The 15,000-nt window shown below is 41.4% G+C and overlaps 1 protein-coding gene and 1 long non-coding RNA gene across 3 annotated transcripts in view; both read right to left on the bottom strand.

Moving 5' to 3' along the window:
* The window catches only part of unm_sa1614 (un-named sa1614), a 71,558-nt gene that overhangs the window by 29,796 nt on the left and 26,762 nt on the right, over positions 1-15,000 (bottom strand). For both annotated transcript variants that reach the window (XM_062546000.1, XM_062546001.1), the window contains one exon: positions 14,638-14,707. In XM_062546000.1, coding sequence (XP_062401984.1) covers positions 14,638-14,707 — 70 coding nt within the window. The remainder of the gene's footprint in view (positions 1-14,637; positions 14,708-15,000) is intronic.
* On the bottom strand, positions 8,804-10,094 carry LOC134092491 (uncharacterized). Its single transcript, XR_009940240.1, has 2 exons — positions 9,572-10,094; positions 8,804-8,954 (listed from the first exon to the last, which is right to left on the bottom strand). It is a non-coding gene; the product is annotated as an uncharacterized LOC134092491 (long non-coding RNA).

Here is a 15,000-nt window from a genome sequence, read left to right as displayed (position 1 = left end):
CCCTGTTTGAAGTTTGTAGAATCTGTTTGTAGAGTGGTTAATCTTAAACTCTAGTTCAATTCCAGTTGCATAGTATAAAGTGCCAAAAACTACTGAAATTGTCTCCAGTGAAGAGAGAGCACAGGAGAAATTCACATTTTTGTCTTTCATTCTGAAACCAGCCATGAAGGTTTCATTGGTAGGCTATCTTTGTTTGTAATACAGATCAAGTTTCCCACCAAGTTTCCCAGCAATCAAGTGAGCATTCATTCATTCATTCATTTTTTTTTTGCATCTCCATTATGTGTTTTCAATAAATTGTTACCATCTAGATGACCTTGACAAATAAATTGATACTTTTCATATCATAAGGCCTAGACAGGTTTGTTTCTTGCTCCACTTTACTTAAAGGAGCCGTATGTAGGAAATGTATTTCAATTAATCATAAAATGGCCCTGATATGTCACTAGACATTTAGAAATCATGCTAATTTCAAATACTTATATCACTGACAACAGTAGTACGGCCAAGATATTTTCATTTAAAAGTGAAGTTGCAGCCCTCAACTGATGTTGATGTTGTTATGTTGTGTTTTGGTTTGATGCGCCACCCTACACTTATCTACGAATCACGAAGTCAGTAGTATTTCGCCATCCGGGTTGCCAGCTATGCTAGTTACCACCATAGACAGCTGCAGCTACAAACGTGTTGGATAAAAAATGTCTAACGTTATGGAACCTAAAAGACCTTGTTATGAATCCGAAATACATCTAAATAAAACAAGGATTTAGGAGATTGAGACGGCTGAAAACGGAGAAGAATTTGAAGACAGACGTCAGTGTTGTTAATTTGCTCCTGGACAGGTAAAGATTCATCAGTTTGGCTAACTTACTTGTCGGCTAGCCTACTGTAAATATGGACATTTGAAATATAGTCAGGGAGCCATGGGGTCAGACCTGGCTTTGTCGGTTAAAGTTTTTTTTTTTGCAGAATCTAGTAGACTAGGGGTACCTCTTTAAGATTTAAGAGGGTGCCCGGTGATATCCCTTGGGCAATTTCGTATATTAAGCCTTTCTTGTCCAATGTGTTGACTATAAGGCGGATATACTACAGGTGAATAGGGTAAAAAAATTAACAAGCAGATATCACTATGAAACTTCACCAGTTGATTACTTAGATCAATATGAAAAATAAATGTATTACAAGTTTTCTGAAATTTAATGTTTGAATATGCAAATTAGGTATGATGTAATTAAATATGCGCTGATTTGCATAAACGTAAAAAGATCAAATCTGAACATTGGGTAAAGCCAGTTTCAATTTTTTTCTTTTCATTTTGTTGACATAAGAGATGAAAAGTATTTTAGAGAGGGAATTATGGATATCTCATTTAGTTATTCAGTAAATCAGAAAATACTATACCAGCCTTTAAAAAATCCATTTTCGCCATGTTTTTTGGAATAAAATGTCATGTAAATCAGGCTAAGAATAATATATCAACAAACCCCTCTGCAAAATCCTTCTAAACATGGTTAGGTATAAGACTGAAAAGTTTGGTGTATGTAGATGCTTGTGAAGTGGAGATTTTGTTCTCCGAGTGAGAGGAAACTCATCCATATCCGCCTTATATTCAACACATTGGACAAGAAAGGCTTCATATACGAAATTGCCCAAGGGATATCACCGGGTATGGAGTTTCGTTTGTGCCAAAATGTTCAAACAATACTTTTTCTGATTCAAACAAAAATCAATTAATCAAAATACCAAATACAAAATCTAAACAAAAAAAATAAAGTCGAAAAAAAAAAATCTAAACTCGCAAAAAAATCTAAACTCGCAAACAAATTATTTGTGTAGTTGCAAAAAAAAAACTGTTTGAATAACTTGTCTTTTGGTTTACAATAACAACAATCATTTGCAGCGACATCATTCGTTTGTTTGCTCCTGGCTTTTTCAGTTTCGATTCTGGCTCTCGCGTTTGCGCTGCCTGTTTCTTTGCTTGCGATTCTGGCACAAACTTCACATATGGGTGGGTGTCTGTGGGGTGCATTCCTATTGGCTGATGTGTTTTGACTGACAGATTCAAGCGCAAGAGCTACCCACCCCCGCCTCCCCTCCCCAGTAGGTAGTGGTGCAGTGCTCTTTTTGGCCACTATGTACAGGTATATGCGATGTGGCGCTATTGAGCACAGTATGTCAACCGCCATATGAAGAAGAAGAAGATATTGACCACAGTAAGTTCCGTGGAGCTAGCTACACCAAAGCCATCGATGGGCTACACGCGTTATGGACTCAAAACAATGGGTTTTCCTCACTACTCATTAATCCAAGGTAAGAAGTGTCATCTAATTTGTTATGGGTCTAATTTTCACGTTTATGTGGGATGTTATGGCGTAGTTGTTACAATACTGACGCTGGTTTTAAGGTATCAGATGGCTATCTTAGCATCGTAGGTTTGTCCACATCCAAACGAGGCTTTTGATGAAATGTCGCACTACAGTAGCCTAAATTATGAATTCATACCATGTATTTATTTGTTCAGAAGTATATTGTTAATGTCCTCGCGTTATATAAGCGTATGTGTCCGATTATGTCATGAAATATCGCTATGTTGTCAACGGTAGTCTAGCATAGTATGAGCGCGATGGTGCGATCTATCTGTGGTCAGTTCATCAATGGCCCTGGCGATCTCTGGAGGTCCACTCTTTGTGAACGTTTGGAGACCACAGACATAGTATAACCTTAGTTAGAGTATTGGTTCATTTGCCTGAGAAAGACCCAAGGGTCGAAACGTTACTTTTTGTAAACATGGGAGCTCAAGCAGTGTTGCCAACGTTACCTTCTTCTGTTACATCTCCCCAGGAAATGTTATTAAGCACTGTGACCAGCTCTGTCTTTTGATTAGTACATGTAATTTGTCTTTTGCTTGTGCTTGTGTGTTTGTGCAGAACAACTCATCGTGATGGAGCACCTGTACTCCCTGATACAGCAGGATCTGAGGGGATTCCTCAGACAGGACGCAGATGTGGATTGACAACATCCTGCAGTTTAACTTTATTAGAATAAGTGTTGTTTTGAATAAAGAACAATAAGATTGTACTACTTACTACTTACTGTATGTTAACCTGACTCACCACTTGAATTTCGTTCCACCTAGCTCCTCACATTCATCTGGAACTACTCCATTGGAAATGTATTTCAGAAGGCAGGGCCTTGTCAAAACACCTTTCATATGATTGGATAAACTAATTTATTGACATGCTACTACAACAGGGGTGGGCAAACTAAGGCCCAGGGGCCACATGCGGCCCTCTGCTCTGTTTCATGTGGCCCGCCATGAAGTCAAACACATAAAATTAAATGTGGCCTGTTGTTACATAAACCTGATATACATCCATCACACAGCATGGTTTCATAACTGATGTGCTATGTTTGTCAATGAAAACAAGAGAACAGGCCGCACTATGCATAAGCAATCACCATTTATTCACACAGACGCGTTTCGGCGCTCTGCCTTCCCAGTATGTTTGTCAATACCATCATCAAGCTGTACTTTTGGGAACTCTGACTGAATAAATACATTTTTTTGGAAGGTAACATCACTTTTTCATTGCTTAATTAATCATAGCATATAAGCTTACCATTCTTAACATCCAACTACTTGGTAACTTTCTAATGTAGCTTGGCATTTTCTGCCTCTCGGATGCGCGCGCAGCCAGTATAGTTGGTAAACGAGAAACCTATGTATATCAACAATAACAGCAATATCAACAGTCACAACAGTGTCCACGTCCACTGGGTGTGCAAGGGACCAGGCAGAGTCAGCTAGTCATGTGCGGAGCATAGCTGTGTTTTTTGGTTTGTAAAGGACACAGCAGGAGAAGGGTGAGCTGGGTTTGTGGCGGCTGGAAGTCTGCAGGTGTGCAACGGACCGGGCAGAGCCAGCCGGGTGTGTGAGGGAGAGAGCAGCGTCTGTTGGGAGTGTGAAAGCCACAGATTTCAGAGCCACCCTGAGGGGCTGGGCAAAGCCTGCTCTGTGTGTTAGAGACACAACAGGATCTGTTGGGTGTGTGAGGGATGGGGTACAGCGCATTGTGTATGTGAGGGACACAGCTAGATCCATCGGGTGTGTGAGGGATGGGGTACAGCGCATTGTGTATGTGAGGGACACAGCTAGGTCCATCGGGTGTGCGAGGGGTGGGGCAGGGCAGAGCCTGCAGGTACTGTGGAGCAGAGTCTCTCAGGTATGTGAGGCACACAATAGGATCCACCAGGTGTGTGAAAGACGCAGCGGACTCTGTCTGGTGTGTGGTGCTGTGCTGCAGATGGAGAAGAGGCCGTCAGCTGTGCTGTGTTGTGCTGCAGATGAAACAGGGACCGATGGTTGTGATGGCAATGAAGCAGAGGTTGACCAAAGACTGTGTGGTGTGTATGGGACAGAGAAGAGGTCGGTTGAACAGGTCAAACTGCAGGATGTTGTCAATCCACATCTGCGTCCTGTCTGAGGAATCCCCTCAGATCCTGCTGTATCAGGGAGTACAGGTGCTCCATCACGATGAGTTGTTCTGCACAAGCACACAAGCACAAGCAAAAGACATGAGACATGTACTAATCAAAAGACAGAGCTGGTCACAGTGCTTAATAACATTTCCTGGGGAGATGTAACAGAAGAAGGTAACGTTGGCAACACTGCTTGAGCTCCCATGTTTACAAAAAGTAACGTTTCGACCCTTGGGTCTTTCTCAGGCAAAGAAATGAACCAATACTCTAACTAAGGTTACACTATGTCTGTGGTCTCCAAACGTTCACAAAGAGTGGACCTCCAGAGATCGCCAGGGCCATTGATGAACTGACCACAGATAGATCGCACCATCGCGCTCATACTATGCTAGACTACCGTTGACAACATAGCGATATTTCATGACATAATCGGACACATACGCTTATATAACGCGAGGACATTAACAATATACTTCTGAACAAATAAATACATGGTATGAATTCATAATTTAGGCTACTGTAGTGCGACATTTCATCAAAAGCCTCGTTTGGATGTGGACAAACCTACGATGCTAAGATAGCCATCTGATACCTTAAAACCAGCGTCAGTATTGTAACAACTACGCCATAACATCCCACATAAACGTGAAAATTAGACCCATAACAAATTAGATTACACTTCTTACCTTGGATTAATGAGTAGTGAGGAAAACCCATTGTTTTGAGTCCATAACGCGTGTAGCCCATCGATGGCTTTGGTGTAGCTAGCTCCACGGAACTTACTGTGGTCAATATCTTCTTCTTCTTCATATGGCGGTTGACATACTGTGCTCAATAGCGCCACATCGCATATACCTGTACATAGTGGCCAAAAAGAGCGTTGCACCACTACCTATTGGGGAGGGGAGGGGGGGTGGGTGCTTGAATCCATAGTAAAGCTGTCAGTCAAAACGCATCAGCCAATAGGAATGCACCCCACAGACACCCACCCACATGTGAAGTTTGTGCCAGAATCGCAAGCAAAGAAACAGGCAGCGCAAACGCGAGAGCCAGAATCGAAACTGAAAAAGCCAGGAGCAAACAAACGAATGATGTCGCTGCAAATGATTGTTGTTATTGTAAACCAAAAGACAAGTTATTCAAACAGTTTTTTTTGCAACTACACAAATAATTTGTTTGCGAGTTTAGATTTTTTTTTTCGACTTTATTTTTTTTGTTTAGATTTTGTATTTGGTATTTTGATTAATTGATTTTTGTTTGAATTAGAAAAAGTATTGTTTGAACATTTTGGCACAAACGAAACTCCATAACCGGGCACCCTCTTAAATCTTAAAGAGGTACACCTACTCTACTAGATTCAGCAAAAAAAAAAAACTTTAACCGACAAAAGTGAAGTGTTCCTTTAAGGTTCTCGTGAGCTTTTGGCAGACCAGACCAGTCACTAAGCCATGGGGTTATGGAGTTTCGTTTGTGCCAAAAAGTTCAAACAATACTTTTTCAAATTCAAACAAAAATCAATTAATCAAAATACCAAATACAAAATCTAAACAAAAAAAATAAAGTCGAAAAAAAAAATCTAAACTCGCAAACAAATTATTTGTGTAGTTGCAAAAAAAAACTGTTTGAATAACTTGTCTTTTGGTTTACAATAACAACAGTCATTTGCAGCGACATCATTCGTTTGTTTGCTCCTGGCTTTTTCAGTTTCGATTCTGGCTCTCGCGTTTGCGCTGCCTGTTTCTTTGCTTGCGATTCTGGCACAAACTTCACATGTGGGTGGGTGTCTGTGGGGTGCATTCCTATTGGCTGATGCGTTTTGACTGACAGCTTTACTATGGATTCAAGCGCAAGAGCTACCCACCTCCCCCCCTCCCCAGTAGGTAGTGGTGCAACGCTCTTTTTGGCCACTATGTACAGGTATATGCGACGTGGCGCTATTGAGCACAGTATGTCAACCGCCATATGAAGAAGAAGAAGATATTGACCACAGTAAGTTCCGTGGAGCTAGCTACACCAAAGCCATCGATGGGCTACACGCGTTATGGACTCAAAACAATGGGTTTTCCTCACTACTCATTAACCCAAGGTAAGAAGTGTAATCTAATTTGTTATGGGTCTAATTTTCACGTTTATGTGGGATGTTATGGCGTAGTTGTTACAATACTGACGCTGGTTTTAAGGTATCAGATGGCTATCTTAGCATCGTAGGTTTGTCCACATACAAACGAGGCTTTTGATGAAATGTCGCACTACAGTAGCCTAAATTATGAATTCATACCATGTATTTATTTGTTCAGAAGTATATTGTTAATGTCCTCGCGTTATATAAGCGTATGTGTCCGATTATGTCATGAAATATCGCTATGTTTTCAACGGTAGTCTAGCATAGTATGAGCGCGATGGTGCGATCTATCTGTGGTCAGTTCATCAATGGCCCTGGCGATCTCTGGAGGTCCACTCTTTGTGAACGTTTGGAGACCACAGACATAGTATAACCTTAGTTAGAGTATTGGTTCATTTGCCTGAGAAAGACCCAAGGGTCGAAACGTTACTTTTTGTAAACATGGGAGCTCAAGCAGTGTTGCCAACGTTACCTTCTTCTGTTACATCTCCCCAGGAAATGTTATTAAGCACTGTGACCAGCTCTGTCTTTTGATTAGTACATGTCTCATGTCTTTTGCTTGTGCTTGTGTGTTTGTGCAGAACAACTCATCGTGATGGAGCACCTGTACTCCCTGATACAGCAGGATCTGAGGGGATTCCTCAGACAGGACGCAGATGTGGATTGACAACATCCTGCAGTTTGACCTGGTCAACCGACCTCTTCTCTGTCCCATACACACCACAGTCTTTGGTCAACCTCTGCTTCATTACCATCACAACCATTGGTCCCTGTTTCATCTGCAGCACAACACAGCACAGCTGACGGCCTCTTCTCCATCTGCAGCACAGCACCACACACCAGACAGAGTCCGCTGCGTCTTTCACACACCTGGTGGATCCTATTGTGTGCCTCACATACCTGAGAGACTCTGCTCCACAGTACCTGCAGGCTCTGCCCTGCCCTGCCCCACCCCTCGCACACCCGATGGACCTAGCTGTGTCCCTCACATACACAATGCGCTGTACCCCATCCCTCACACACCAGATGGACCTAGCTGTGTCCCTCACATACACAATGCGCTGTACCCCATCCCTCACACACCAGATGGACCTAGCTGTGTCCCTCACATACACAATGCGCTGTACCCCATCCCTCACACAGGCGATGGACCTAGCTGTGTCCCTCACATACACAATGCGCTGTACCCCATCCCTCACACACCAGATGGACCTAGCTGTGTCCCTCACATACACAATGCGCTGTACCCCATCCCTCACACAGGCGATGGACCTAGCTGTGTCCCTCACATACACAATGCGCTGTACCCCATCCCTCACACACCCAACAGACCCTGTTGTGTCTCTAACACACACAGCAGGCTTTGCCCAGCCCCTCAGGGTGGCTCTGAAATCTGTGGCTTTCACTCTCCCAACAGACGCTGCTCTCTCCCTCACACACCCGGCTGGCTCTGCCCGGTCCGTTGCACACCTGCAGACTTCCAGCCGCCACAAACCCAGCTCACCCTTCTCCTGCTGTGTCCTTTACAAACCAAAAAATGCAGCTATACTCCGCACATGACAAGCTGACTCTGCCTGGTCCCTTGCACACCCAGTGGACGTGGACACTGTTGTGACTGTTGATATTGATATTGCTGTTGTTGTTGATATACATAGGTTTCTCGTTTACCAACTATACTGGCTGCGCGCGCATCCGAGAGGCAGAAAATGCCAAGCTACATTAGAAAGTTACCAAGTAGTTGGATGTTAAGAATGGTAAGCTTATATGCTATGATTAATTAAGCAATGAAAAAGTGATGTTACCTTCCAAAAAAATTTATTCAGTCAGAGTTCCCAAAAGTACAGTTTGATGATGGTATTGACAAACATAGCACATCAGTTATGAAACCATGCTGTGTGATGGATGTATATCAGGTTTATGTAACAACAGGCCACATTTAATTTTATGTGTTTGACTTCATGGCGGGCCATATGAAAAAGAGCAGAGGGCCGCATGTGGCCCCTTACCTGGGCCTTAGTTTGCCCACCTCTGTTGTAGTAGCATGTCAATAAATTAGTTTATCCAATCATATGAAAGGAGTTTTGACAAGGCCCTGCCTTCTGAAATACATTTCCAATGGAGTAGTTCCAGATGAATGTGAGGAGCTAGGTGGAACGAAATTCAAGTGGTGAGTCAGGTTAACATATAGTATGTAGTAAGTAGTACAATTTTATTGTTCTTTATTCAAAACAACACTTATTCTAATAAAGTTAAACTGCAGGATGTTGTCAATCCACATCTGCGTCCTGTCTGAGGAATCCCCTCAGATCCTGCTGTATCAGGGAGTACAGGTGCTCCATCACGATGAGTTGTTCTGCACAAACACACAAGCACAAGCAAAAGACAAATTACATGTACTAATCAAAAGACAGAGCTGGTCACAGTGCTTAATAACATTTCCTGGGGAGATGTAACAGAAGAAGGTAACGTTGGCAACACTGCTTGAGCTCCCATGTTTACAAAAAGTAACGTTTCGACCCTTGGGTCTTTCTCAGGCAAATGAACCAATACTCTAACTAAGGTTACACTATGTCTGTGGTCTCCAAACGTTCACAAAGAGTGGACCTCCAGAGATCGCCAGGGCCATTGATGAACTGACCACAGATAGATCGCACCATCGCGCTCATACTATGCTAGACTACCGTTGACAACATAGCGATATTTCATGACATAATCGGACACATACGCTTATATAACGCGAGGACATTAACAATATACTTCTGAACAAATAAATACATGGTATGAATTCATAATTTAGGCTACTGTAGTGCGACATTTCATCAAAAGCCTCGTTTGTATGTGGACAAACCTACGATGCTAAGATAGCCATCTGATACCTTAAAACCAGCGTCAGTATTGTAACAACTACGCCATAACATCCCACATAAACGTGAAACTTAGACCCATAACAAATTAGATTACACTTCTTACCTTGGGTTAATGAGTAGTGAGGAAAACCCATTGTTTTGAGTCCATAACGCGTGTAGCCCATCGATGGCTTTGGTGTAGCTAGCTCCACGGAACTACTTACTGTGGTCAATATCTTCTTCTTCTTCATATGGCGGTTGACATACTGTGCTCAATAGCGCCACATCGCATATACCTGTACATAGTGGCCAAAAAGAGCGTTGCACCACTACCTGGGGGGGAGGTGGGTAGCTCTTGCGCTTGAATCCATAGTAAAGCTGTCAGTCAAAACGCATCAGCCAATAGGAATGCACCCCACAGACACCCACCCACATGTGAAGTTTGTGCCAGAATCGCAAGCAAAGAAACAGGCAGCGCAAACGCGAGAGCCAGAATCGAAACTGAAAAAGCCAGGAGCAAACAAACGAATGATGTCGCTGCAAATGATTGTTGTTATTGTAAACCAAAAGACAAGTTATTCAAACAGTTTTTTTTGCAACTACACAAATAATTTGTTTGCGAGTTTAGATTTTTTTTTTCGACTTTATTTTTTTTGTTTAGATTTTGTATTTGGTATTTTGATTAATTGATTTTTGTTTGAATTAGAAAAAGTATTGTTTGAACATTTTGGCACAAACGAAACTCCATAACCGGGCACCCTCTTAAATCTTAAAGAGGTACACCTACTCTACTAGATTCAGCAAAAAAAAAAAACTTTAACCGACAAAAGTGAAGTGTTCCTTTAAGGTTCTCGTGAGCTTTTGGCAGACCAGACCAGTCACTAAGCCATGGGGTCAGGTTGCAACCAACCCAGGTCAGACCTGGTTTTGTTGGTTAAAGTTTTTTTTTTTGCTGAATCTAGTAGAGTAGGTGTACCTCTTTAAGATTTAAGAGGGTGCCCGGTGATATCCCTTGGGCAATTTTGTATATGAAGCCTTTCTTGTCCAATGTGTTGAATATAAGGCGGATATGGATGAGTTTCTTCTCTCACTCGAAGAACAAAATCTCCACTTCACAAGCATCTACATACACCAAACTTTTCAGTCTTATACCTAACCATGTTTAGAAGGATTTTGCAGAGGGGTTTGTTGATATATGATTCTTAGCCTGATTTGCATGACATTTTATTCCAAAAAACATGGCGAAAATGGATTTTTTAAAGGCTGGTATAGTATTTTCTGATTTACTGAATAACTAAATGAGATATCTATAATTCCCTCTCTAAAATACTTTTCATCTCTTATGTCAACAAAATGAAAAGAAAAAAATTTAAGCTGGCTTTGTCCAATGTTCAGATTTGATCTTTTTACGTTTATGCAAATCAGCGCATATTTAATTACATCATACCTAATTTGCATATTCAAACATTACATTTCAGAAAACTTGTAATACATTTATTTTTCATATTGATCTAAGTAATCAACTGGTGAAGTTTCATAGTGATATCTGCTTGTTAATTTTTTTACCCTATTCACCTGTAGTATATCCGCCTTATAGTCAACACATTGGACAAGAAAGGCTTAATATATGAAATTGCCCAAGGGATATCACCGGGCACCCTCTTAAATCTTAAAGAGGTACCCCTAGTCTACTAGATTCTGCAAAAAAAAAAACTTTAACCGACAAAGCCAGGTTCACCTAAATTATGGCATTTGGCTCCCGGACTAATAGCCTATTCATGACAGTTGAACAAATTATGCAAGTTCGTGCAAAGTATGTTGGCCATATGGAGGAGGTGGGTAATTGAATTGAAAAGGTAGACTAAGGAATTGTTTGGGAAATAAAAGCATCTAGTAGTCATTGCTAACGTTAGCAATGCATTATCAGAGTTCGTTTCTCTGTTTTTATGCTGAGGAAAACACTTGCCATTGAAAGCTAGCAGCCTACGTTCCTGCTGCAGCTAGCTGGCAACCGTGACTCAGAGGGGAGGGGGAGGCGATTCACCGCTCTACAGTATTTTGAAAGTCCAATTCTCCATCTCTTTTTTATGTTCAGTGATAAGGTTGAAGAGGCTGGCTTAGGTGAAGCGCTGAAGGATGCAACCAAAGAGGCCCTTTGCTTCTGACCTTTTTGCTAATGAATCCTGGCATTATCAACTTGGAATATGTCCATGCATGCAGGGAAGAAAAAATCCATTGATGGAATAACCTGGTCATGCAGTGTATTCAGGTAGTCATCTAACCTCATTCTTTGGGCACATAACGTTGCTGAACCTAGACCCAACCGAACTGCAGCAACCACAGATCATAGCACTTACCTATTAGTTTAATAGTTCAAATAGTTAAATATAGCTAAATCCAGGTGTGTGACCTTTTATTCATCAGTTTTATTCATGAATTCGTCAGTTACTCTCATGGAGTAAGCCTACACGGAGTGCAATAAAGTGGCCTAGCGTGATTACCAACTCAAATGCCACACGCATGGCTCTTTTCTCATCTCGTGGTAACAATATTTCAAAATATATTGCTAATATATACTATTTGTGGCAATATTTTAGACATATTGCACCTTGCTTTCATCTGAATTCCCCAATAGTTCCAATAGTGCATATTTGAAATAAGTTAACCAAGTACAAGTACAATCTAGTCATTACTGTGCTACTACGGGTCGGACGAGTTCCACTGGAAGTCCCCTGAGAAACATCCCTGATGCTATTCAACCAAGAGGTCTGGGAAGTGTTTGGTCTGCAGGTTAATGCAATATAAGGGAGGGTCATGTGGGGTTAAACGCGCTGAATTATTGATGATGTTTATTCCTGCGATTCATTACATGAAGCCATCTAACAAGTAAGATGGGTCCTACGTTATTGTATCATGCATTAATAATGCTCCTCTGCGTTAGATGGATGGCCTGTGGTGCACATTTTGAAGGGTAATTTTCATACAACATTGAAACAGAAAGAGAGAAAGAGGAGAAGTGAGTGAATGAGAGAGAGAGAGAGAGAGAAGAGAGAGAGACCACAGTTACCACTTTAAGACCATTGCCAGGTGAATATATTTCTGAAAAGAACTCAGGAAATAAAAATTATAGACACCAAACAACTTCTAAAACTCAATCTGTCCTACACTGTAATTGTACATCTGACAGTGTGTCTGAATTCATCAATGCAGCTAACTCAGTCGAAATTAACAATCTTACTAAAAACTTTTTAGTAACGAGATTCACATCAAATCAGGCAGATGTAATCACAGCAATAAATCAAACAAATGAACTATATCACAGGATTGCCCTCAAAGCAAATCTCTTGAGGGGTAATCCTAAACCCACAAACAAAACCCACAAAGAAAAATGGTTTGACAAGGACTGTGAACTAATGATGAAAAACCTCAGAAAAGTGTCCAACCAAAAACTCTGCCAACCACACAACTCAGAAATGAGAGAAAACGAATGCAGAAAACTTAAAGAATATATAATTCAAAAGAAAAAACAAACACACTATAATCACACCCTAGAAGAAATTGAAACCTCAATAAGCCCGAATCAGTTGGGAAAACACCAAAACACACCTCTGAAAGATGGAGAAACATGGAGGAATTACTTTGAAAACCTTCACAACAAAATCCCATCCAATAACCGTACAATTGGCCAACAAGTCATTACAAAACAGTTACACTCCGATGAAAAAATAATAAAAGACAGTCAAAACCCACTTGACTATGAAATCACCCAGGAGAAATTAACACACACACACACACCATAAACTAACACCAAAAAAAGCATGTGGACCTGACAGCATCAGGACTGAAATGCTGAAACAGCACCCCTGAGCTTCTTTCAAGCCAGCTGCTTTCCTGAGGTCTGGAGCAGGGGGCTTGTATCCCCTATTTTTAAGAGTGGAGACAGATTCAACCTCAATAACTATGAGGCATCTGTGTGAACAGTAACCTGGGGAAGGATCTCTGCTGTATTCTAAACCTTTGTGTTACCGAACACAATGTCTTGGGTAAGGTCATTTGCTTCTTACCAAAACATCGTACCACTTTTACATCCTACACACCCTAAATCAACAAACATGTTAGTCAAGCAAACAAAAGTAAAATCTTCATTTGTTTCGTTGATTTTAGGAAAGCATTTTACTCAATTAGCATGATGGATTATTTTACAAAACTTTACAAAGTGGAGTATAGGGGTAAAATATATGATCTAATCAAATCCATGTATATGGACAACAAATGAGCTGTGAGAATTGTTCAATATCTACATTAATGAGTTAGCGGTGTAATTTCTACAATCTACAGCTCCTGGAACCCCCTTAAACAATACGGAAGTTAAATTCCTGCTCTTTGCAGGTGGTCTGGTGCTGCTCTCGCCCTCCAAACAAGGGCTATAGCTGGATCTGCCAGGGAACTTCTGCCAGAATTGGGCCTTGACAGTTAATTTGGCAAAAACCAAGATTGTAATCTTCCCAAAGAAAGCCAGATCCCAGGCAACCAGACAACTTTTCACTCTAGGTAACACCGCTCTAGAGCATTCATAATGTAACAATTACCTACTGTAGACCTGAAACTCAGTGCCTCAGGAAGCTTTGCCCTTGCAGTGAATATGCCAAAAGAGAAACCTTGCAGAACTCTCTATGCTATCAAAAGGAATTTTAATAACATACAAATTCCAATTAACATCTGGTGCAACATTTTTGACAGTGTCATCGGGCCTATTGCATTGTATGGATGTGAGATAAGGGGTCCACTCAGCAAGCTTGACTACACTATGGGTAAAACACCCCATAGAATCCCTGGCATTTAGAATCCAAAGGGGGAAAAACACAGATTCCCATTAGCTTTAAAATTTACAAAAAAGATACTGTATGCGCCCGCATTTGTGAGTGTGCACATGCATACGTGTGCATGTGTACAAAAGAGAGAGATAGTGTGTTTTTTTTTTTCAATTTTTCATGTTACATGTTGTGCTTTGGCAACATACTACCTACAATCATACTAATAAAGCAAAGCAACCTTGATTAGATAGAGAGAGAGAGAAAGAGAGAGAGAGGGAGAGAGAGAGAGAGCACCTGGCGGATGAGCGATATAAACAGGTGCATAATGCGGACGGTTCCTCAGGTTGAGGCTGTCTGCCCTGAGAGTCAAACTCACCGTTCCATGAGCGATGGTCAGATAGCAGTTCTGCACCGTGCACTTCCTCTTCTGCCACATTTTCCTCAGCCTGCACAACAAAGAGACACACACACACACACACACACACACACACACACACACACACACACACACACACACACACACACACACACACACACACACACACACACACACACACACACACACACACACACACACACACACACACACACACACACACACACACAGAGAGAGAGCAATCAGCAAAGCACACACAAAGACACAGAACACCACTCAAGAAGCGCCCAAACAATAATGAATTATTCATGGCCAACATGTCTGGGACCCGGAGTGTATAACTGATGCTATTCTGTGTAAACA

Source organism: Sardina pilchardus, chromosome 9, assembly GCF_963854185.1.
Source record: "Sardina pilchardus chromosome 9, fSarPil1.1, whole genome shotgun sequence".
Lineage (NCBI taxonomy): Eukaryota > Metazoa > Chordata > Actinopteri > Clupeiformes > Clupeidae > Sardina > Sardina pilchardus.
This window is presented reverse-complemented; position numbering and strand designations above follow the sequence as displayed.